Here is an 8,315-nt window from a genome sequence, read left to right as displayed (position 1 = left end):
TGAACAACCATATTGGTCTAGAAATGTTAATTTATTTTTATTTTTATTTTTTTCCATGTGTACAGGGGTAACACACTGTATTAAATATGTAAGGTCATATCTACGTGGGTTTGATTACAGAAACTAATAAAGTATTCTCTAAATAATGCAAAAAAGAATAAGATAAGACTATAAGAGCAAGAAGCAATTTAAATATGTTCAGGGACCATTTTCATCTCCAGAATTAAGGATTACAAAATTTTAATGTTACATCATTGCCTTTTCTCTTTTACTTTCCTTTTTAGTTTTATTTTAGGGTTCCCTATTTTTAATGTTCATACAGAGATTTCTTTAACTAAAATACTGAATAGTTTCTTTGGTGCGAAAACTATAATAGTACACAGGATCCTAATGAGATAATTAATAATGTGAAATAGGAAGTAAAGGGCTAAAGGTGTAGGGAAAGTGGGAAGGGGTGGGAGAAAGGTAATAAGGGAGAGGAAAAAAATATGAGAAACTGAAAAAATGGAAATAAACTGTTTATAAATGGGGAGGGGAGGGGGGGTGAAGGGAAGGCAGGGACAAGGGGAAAAAATGAGAATCAAGACCTATTATGTAAAGGTACAGAATCCCAATGATGAATGTAACTGTACTGTATACCTAGATTGTACCAATAAACTCAATTAAAAAAATTTTTAATTTTCAGGGCTAGAGATGTAAGCTAAGTGGTAGAGAGCTCACCAGTTCAATCCCAGGTGCAAAAACAAAACAAAACAATCTTTTCAGTTAAACTATTCTGCTATTACCTTCATTACGGTTTATTACTTCATCTCCAAATTGTTTTTTCCATAGTAGGATCTACACTGCCCATTTCAGAACTCAAGAAAGAATATCAGACATCTCATATGTTTTATTTAAATCTTCTTTCAAGTGCATTCTAAGGACTACCTATATAAAAATAACTAGAGAATGTAAAAGGTACAACTTTCTGGGCCCAGAAGTGTGATTTTTTTTTTTTTTTTTTTTTTTTTTCGGGACAGGCTGGAACTGAACTATATAGCCCTGGCAATCCTCCTGCCTCAGCCTTCTCAGTGCTGGAATTACAAGGAATTACCGCACCCCAAAAATGTGCATTTTAGCAATATGTAGGTGATGCATGTGAATGCTAAAATTTAAGGAACTTGATTTATTATTATATATATTTTATTCTTATTTTTTATTATGATCAACTGATACTTGTTAGATTTCCCTTGCCTTAAGATGGCTGCCACATAGACTAGCAGCCTTCATGTTAAAATATGACTTCCCCCAAGAAAGGTCAGGCTTCTTCTTCCCATCATGCCTCTTCTCTCACCAAAGAGTAACATGATACTTGCTACCTCCTAGCAGCTAGTGAAGTCTCAAGCCCCTCCTGGTGATATCACAGGCTCTTCCAATCTCTTAATACTACATCACTCAATTCCACCCCAGCTCCTATAAGCCCCACCCCAGTCCTATAAAAGAAGCTCCCTGTTCTGCTATGCTGATTTTCCTTTGTTAGGAGACAGCCCTGCAGATCCTCCCATAATAAAGGCTTGTTGTAGGCCTGGTCTGGTCCTGGTTTTTTGGCCCCTTTACCTAACAGTATTACCTCTCATAAAAATTATACAAAGCCAGGTAATTTGTATCATAAGAGGTCATTATCAGTATGAAAATATATTTTCTTTTCTTTGGTACTAGGGATTGAACCAAGGGTCTTGTGTGTGCTAGGCAAGTACCCATTGAACTACATTCCTAGCATTTTAAAATTTTTATTTTTTACTTATAGTGTTGCTAAGTTGCTCAGGCTGGCTTCAAACTTGCAGTCTTCCTGCCTCAACCTCTCATGTAGCTAAAATACAGCTATGGGTCACCATGGTTGGATGAAAATATCTTTTCTGTTTCATCTGGCACTCTCCGATGCATCTTATTTACACCACACAAAAGCACCACACTCTTACACTTTTAGGCATAAGAGATTCCTTTTACACGCAACTCTCTTCCCCTAACCTTGCCCTCAGAGAACAACTAATTCACTCAGCCTCAGCTTTCTAATCTGTGTCCCACATGTAGAGTTTGGCTTTCCCACACCATCATTGCACTTAACAAATCTATAAGCACTCATCATAATTGTTTTATATAAATCTCATCACCCGATCTTCTGCAGTGAAAATTTACATTCATTCTTCATATTTCAAGGCCCAGTTTCTAGAACATTCTTTGATTAGTATATATTTAATGCCTCTTGAACAAAAGAATATGTATTTAAAATGTTAGTCTCAAGTCTATAAAAATTATTATAATATAGTCAGCCTATTCAGTTTACTTTTCCAGAATTATTTACATTCTTAAGAAAAGATACTATGGGCCCAGGGATTTAGCTCAGTAGTTGTGCTCTTGCCTCGCAAGCGCAAGATCCCGAGTTTGATCCCTGGTACCAAAAAAGAAAAAGAAAAAAGATAATAGTGCCTAATGAGGTAAACCTTTAGTTGTTATTCAGGTCAATTTAATCCTCCTTAAAATTTTTAAAATATTTTAATCAAAATAATGAATTAAAATATTATGCTTAAGGCCGGGGATTTGGCTCAGTGGTTCTGCCACCTGCCTCACAAGTGCAAGGGCCTGAGTTCGATCCCTGGTACCAAAATAAAAACAAAAATTACTATGCTTAAATTGTCTTATTAATAAATTAGAATATCCAGTGCATTTTGTAGTTAAAAATCTTTAAACTACAAGATTCTATAAACTTCAGAGTTAAGAATAATATGCATAAACTAATACGGATGCTATAAGAGCATAATACATTGTGAAAATCAGACTACTGACAAAAATCCATTGATAAAAACACTTGAGGCAAAAAGGTCCTTAAGTCCAAAAACAACACAAAACAGGTCTTTTCTCACTGAGAAAAATGTTATAAATAAGAAAACAGAGACCCAGGTGAGACGAAGAAAAACAGATAAACTTTAGGTCATCTATGGAAGATATAATGAAAGGGTATCAAACATTCAGCTAGACCTTAGGACTGTTACTCTAAGTATCAGAGATGAGCGTATTCCATGAAAAGAGAAAACAAATGAGGATGTCAGTGAGGGGCAGGAGACGTTCATGGCTAGTGTTTGACCTGCATTCATTTGCACACATAAAAATTAGAGAGTTGTAAGGAAAAAGACTGAATGGATTTTATGGCATCAGATTTGAGAGAGCTTTTAAAGCAAGCAGAGGACTACAACTTTATGTGACGGAAAAAAGGAACCAGAAAGTGTAATAAAACATTTATAAAGCTCTAAAAATTCCAAGCTCTTATTTTGTATTTGAAGAAAATAAGTCACAGAACAATGTGATTTCCTTGTAGTTTGGAATAATATGGAATAGCCCCACTGCTACTATTTGAATCATAAATGTTACCCCAGAAGCCCATCTTAAAGCCTTGGATCCCAGAATGGTACTACTGGGAGGGTGGTAGAAGCTTTAGAATGTTGAGCACTATGTGTGGGAGGCCTTCGTGCCAGTGGGAGTGTGTCCTTGAAGGAGACTGCAGGACTCGGGCCTGTCTTCTTCATCTTTTGCTTTCTGGCTGAAGAGGTGAGCAATTTTGCTCTCCCTCATGTTCTCACCATGATGCACTGCCTCACCACAAGCCCAGACACATGGGGCCGATCGATCATGGGCTGGGACCTCCAAAACTATAAGCAAAAGAAGTCTTTTCTATTCACAAGCTAGCTGACTATCTCTGGTATTCTGTTACAGTGACAGCTAACACACCCATCCATTCACATTCTTTCTGCTACACAGGGATGCTGTTTTGGCCAAGGCCATCTCAATAGAACTCTTTTTTCAAGGGCAATCGGCAAAATGATGCTGAGGTTGGCTGTTTACCTATGTTCCAAACAGAATTTATATGAAAGAGTGCACATTTTCAAGAAAAGAATTCTCATATATATTCAGATATGAATTCTTAAAGACAAATATGTCCTTCGATATTAAAATGACTTTTTAAAATTTACTAATTCCTTATAAGAAATATGCAATCAAAATTTTGCATGAAACATAATAAAACAAATTTTACACTAGATTCTACTGAATGCATACATTTTAATACTTTACCTGACCATCCTTCATGATCAGACTCAAAACAAGTATTTCTAGAAAGAAAGAGTAGAATAGATAGATGTTCATTTTTCAAATCTTAACAGTTTCTTTGGCCCCATTAAACTGAAATTGATGAAACTTGCATATTAAGAATATAAATGAGAAAGGTTCAGTCACTGCATTCAGTCAAATGCACTGAAATTGTTTTTTAAAGATAGGGAACCATGTGTTCAGTGATAGCATAACCGTGAATGCTCACCATTACAACTTACCCCAGTTTTATCACACAAGCGTAAAGTATGAAATGATCCAACAGCAAACAATTCTCCATCTGGAGCCCAGGCAACTGAGGTAATATGATGCTCATGGGGTTGTGAATTGTACAATGGACGGCCATAACTATCCCATACCTATAAAAGCAAATTTTTAAAAATCTAGAACAGTCACCAAATCTTCCAATAAGGTATCAAAGATTAATATATCATCATCTTACAATATTAGGAACTGAATGTCTTTATCATACAAAGGAGAAAAAAACTGTATTACTTTAAACCTAAATTTTTTTTTTTTTTAATTTTCAGTTTACTCAACCTTGGATTAAACCTACCTATTTTGGGTGCTTCAGATTTAATAGTAAAATTTTGAGATATTTAGTTCTTTGCATGAATTTCTCTTTGCCTACTGAAGGCTCTATTAACTTTCTCTAAAATAATTTATTTCTATTAACTTTCTCTAACTATAGTTACATTAAGTCTTATTCTTGGACTGGAGGTATATATCAGTGGTAAAGTACTTGCTTTGCATGTATAAGGCCCTGGGTTTGATCCCCAGCACCACAGACAAGAAAAATCTTATTCTTCTCCACAAATTATTTTGTTTTGAAACAGATTGTTTTTGAAACAGTTCAGTAGAAACTTAAATGAGCTGATTTAAAGTGAGTCATACTGAGCATTTATTAAATCAAATTTTATATGTCAACAAGATAGTTTTTACACCTGGAACTTTAGAATACTACTTAAAGTTAAAAAACAATTAGCAAAATTCTCAAAGCTAAAAGACATAGCTAAAGTAAAACATGAAACTATATTCTTGTATGTTAACTATTTGCATCTAAATTTGATTCTTTCAACTAGGTGGTAAGTCTAAACTTTACTTACCTTATATTTACAGTCTTCCCCAGCAGATAAAATAAGGTCATTGACTGAGTTCCAATCAACTTTCAAAATAATACCATCATGAGCTTTCCACTATGAGAAATAAAAGAGACAATAAGAAAATTGTAAATGTGAAGATTTTTTTAGAAGAAAAAAAATCTTTCTTTTCTTTTCTTTTTCGTTAAGAGACAGGGTCCTTGCTATATTGCCCAGATTGGCCCTGAACTTTTGGTCTCAAAGTTCCTCCCGCCTCAGTCTCCCTAATAGCTAGAGGACTTCAGGGGCATACTACCACATCTACCTCATTGCCTCTAATAATTTCTGTCATCAACTCAGAAAATCCTACATTCCACTGTGGAATCCGACAATCCTATATTCATAGTAACCACGTCATTCCTTATTTGTTTCTGTCATTTCTAATTTATACCAGTGAAAGCACCTGACATCCACTGTAAAGCTTACTCAGGACTCCAAACGCTGCTACACTATTTCAAGTTTCTTATTTGTGTGATAACACTGGAATAAATATATTACATACTCCAAAATGTCAGCTGAATTTAAATCTTGCTGTTTCCTTTGTGGTTTATCCCATTACTAATACTGACACTTCTGCTGCTTGGGTTGCCCCCCAACCCTGTCTCCCTCTCCCTCTCCCTCCGTCTTTTTCTTACGCTTTGGAATTAAACCCAGGGCATGCCACACGTTAAGTATGCCTTATCATTGAGGTACACCTCCAGTCCAATTTTTTCCTTTTGTTTTTTAAAACCAACTGCATGAACATCCTTAATATTCTCTTTATTCTCTTTTGCATATTCCCCTAAGCTTCCCTGTCTTTGCCTTTTTAGGTATGATTCACAAATGGATGATGAAAATCTGCTGCATTTATTGTATAACAAGATGATATTTTTATACATATACATACATACATACATACATATATATGTATATATAAGTAACCCAGAATTTGGCAATCTAGGAAGTAAGCATTGTATCTAGCTCTTAAACATAATTCATGTCCCCATTTAGCTATAACCACACATGTAATTAAATGCTACCACGGGCAGAATAATATAACTTAAAAGAATGAACATACTTTGAATACTTTAAGGTGCATACACACACACGTATATTTGTGTGTGTGTGTGTGTGTGTGTGTGTGTGTGTGTGTGTGTGTGTGTGTGTGTGGGTGGTACCAGGGATTGAACTCGGGACCTTGCGCTTGTGAGGCAAGCAGCAGCACCACTAAGCTAAATCCCCGGCTCTAAGGTATATTTTAATATCAAAGGTTAACAGATGTAAGAGCTTTCTTCTTACAATCTTCCGAATTTACTGTTCTTAAGGTCTACAGAATAAACTATTAAATTTGGGTAAAATAAGCAACAATTTATAGCTTGCTTCACTTAAAATATATAAAAATACATCATTTTAAAAATAAATTATTTATTTTTAGTCTTTGTTTTGATTTTTGTAGTCACAGGGATCAAGCCATCTTCATTACAGGTGTGAGTCCCCAGCCTTTTTTACTATTTTTAAAAAATGTTTAAACAGGATCCTGCTAAGTTGCCCAGGCTAGTTTTAAACTTGCTATACTCTTGCCTCTCAGCCTCCTGATTAGCCTGGATTATAGGAATACACCATCATGCCCAGCATAAATGTTTTGATAATACACATTATAATACATTAACTCTCACAATTAATTACCAAATTAATCAAATATCCTGAGATAAACAGCAAAGACAACAAAAAGATATTCAAATATACATGCACACATAGTTTCATGAGTTTTCTTTTAAAGCTACAAAATAATTTAGGCATATTTGAAAGCTATGAAAAAACATGAATTAAACTGACCTTATGATTTACAATGCTAACACACATCACATATACATTTATATATCATATAATTCATAGAGAAGTTTCAATTATTTCTCAATTTATTAAGCATTTTGTGAATTTCCTTCTTTTCTTTTCATAAAGAATTTAAGATTTTCTTTTCTTTGTTTTGCATGTGTGATGTGCTGGGATCAGGCCCAGAGCCTGAAACGTACTACAGCACACGTGCCCCAATAAAACTATATCCCAGCCCCTATCCTGCCTCACTTTAAATGTCTCACACCCAGCACAGGGCCTGTGCACCGTAAGAATGCAGTGTATTTAACTAAGTTACTAATTTAATTTCTCTTTCACTCTAACTAAACTTTGGCAATGGATACTGTTCCATCTCTACTATCTTATGAACATATATACTATCTCCTGGTTAATCGATGGTAATAAGAGCAGCTTCCTGAGTTTCACTTCTATAAGCCTAATTGCAGGCATCTAAAGTCATATAACTATAAAAGAGATATAAATTAAAAGATTCAATTTGCCTATTTTTTACTGTATAATTTTAGAGCAGATTTTCAGAGTTAAGAATTGATATAGAAAAACTTAAGAGTAAAAGTAATCAGAACTAGTTCTTTTTCTCAGTTTCTTCTCTTTGCCCAAATTTTCACCTTGTCAGGGCAAGGACCTACAATTCTTAGCAATGTTCTCTACATGGTAAAAATGTATGTTGACCAGGATGAGAAACTAGAGAGACATTTATAGCTAAATAAATGCACACTGAGGCCATACTCTTAAGTGAGATAAAACAGGACACACATGTAAATACTGAATGGTTTCTCTGGTGTGAGAAACTGAAAGTGTAAATAAGGATCAAAACGTATCATAGATATATGAAATGGAAGAAAAGGTCCAAAGGGGCAGGGGAAAGGAAAGAAGGGAAAGTAATAAATATGAAAAAGGAAAAAATGGAAACAAAGTCTTTGTAAATAGGGAGGTGTGGAGGGGTTCAAGGGCAGGGGAATGGGAAAAAAAATAACTACAAAGATGTATTATGTAAAGATACAAATTCCCAATTATGAATGTCATAATACTGTATACCTAAAATGTACCAATAAAATTAACGAACTTAAAAAAATGTACGTTGAGTAGGAGATTTAGCTCAGTGGTTCTGCAGCCTACCTCACAAGCATAAGGACCCAACTTTGATCCCAAGTACCAAAAAAAAATGTATGTTGACCATACAAA

General features: G+C 34.7%; 1 protein-coding gene across 2 annotated transcripts in view; it reads right to left on the bottom strand.

The window, feature by feature from the left end:
• Positions 1-8,315, bottom strand: part of Ift80 (intraflagellar transport 80) — a 103,506-nt gene that overhangs the window by 60,999 nt on the left and 34,192 nt on the right. For both annotated transcript variants that reach the window (XM_033759344.1, XM_010623165.3), the window contains exons 7-8: positions 5,247-5,336; positions 4,362-4,499 (exon numbers count right to left, since the gene is read on the bottom strand). In XM_033759344.1, coding sequence (XP_033615235.1) covers positions 4,362-4,499; positions 5,247-5,336 — 228 coding nt within the window. The remainder of the gene's footprint in view (positions 1-4,361; positions 4,500-5,246; positions 5,337-8,315) is intronic.

This window comes from Fukomys damarensis, unplaced genomic scaffold, assembly GCF_012274545.1.
Source record: "Fukomys damarensis isolate Sample0158 unplaced genomic scaffold, DMR_v1.0_HiC HiC_scaffold_37, whole genome shotgun sequence".
Classification (NCBI taxonomy): domain Eukaryota; kingdom Metazoa; phylum Chordata; class Mammalia; order Rodentia; family Bathyergidae; genus Fukomys; species Fukomys damarensis.
Note: the sequence above shows the minus strand (reverse complement) of the source record. Positions and strands in the feature narration are given on the sequence as shown.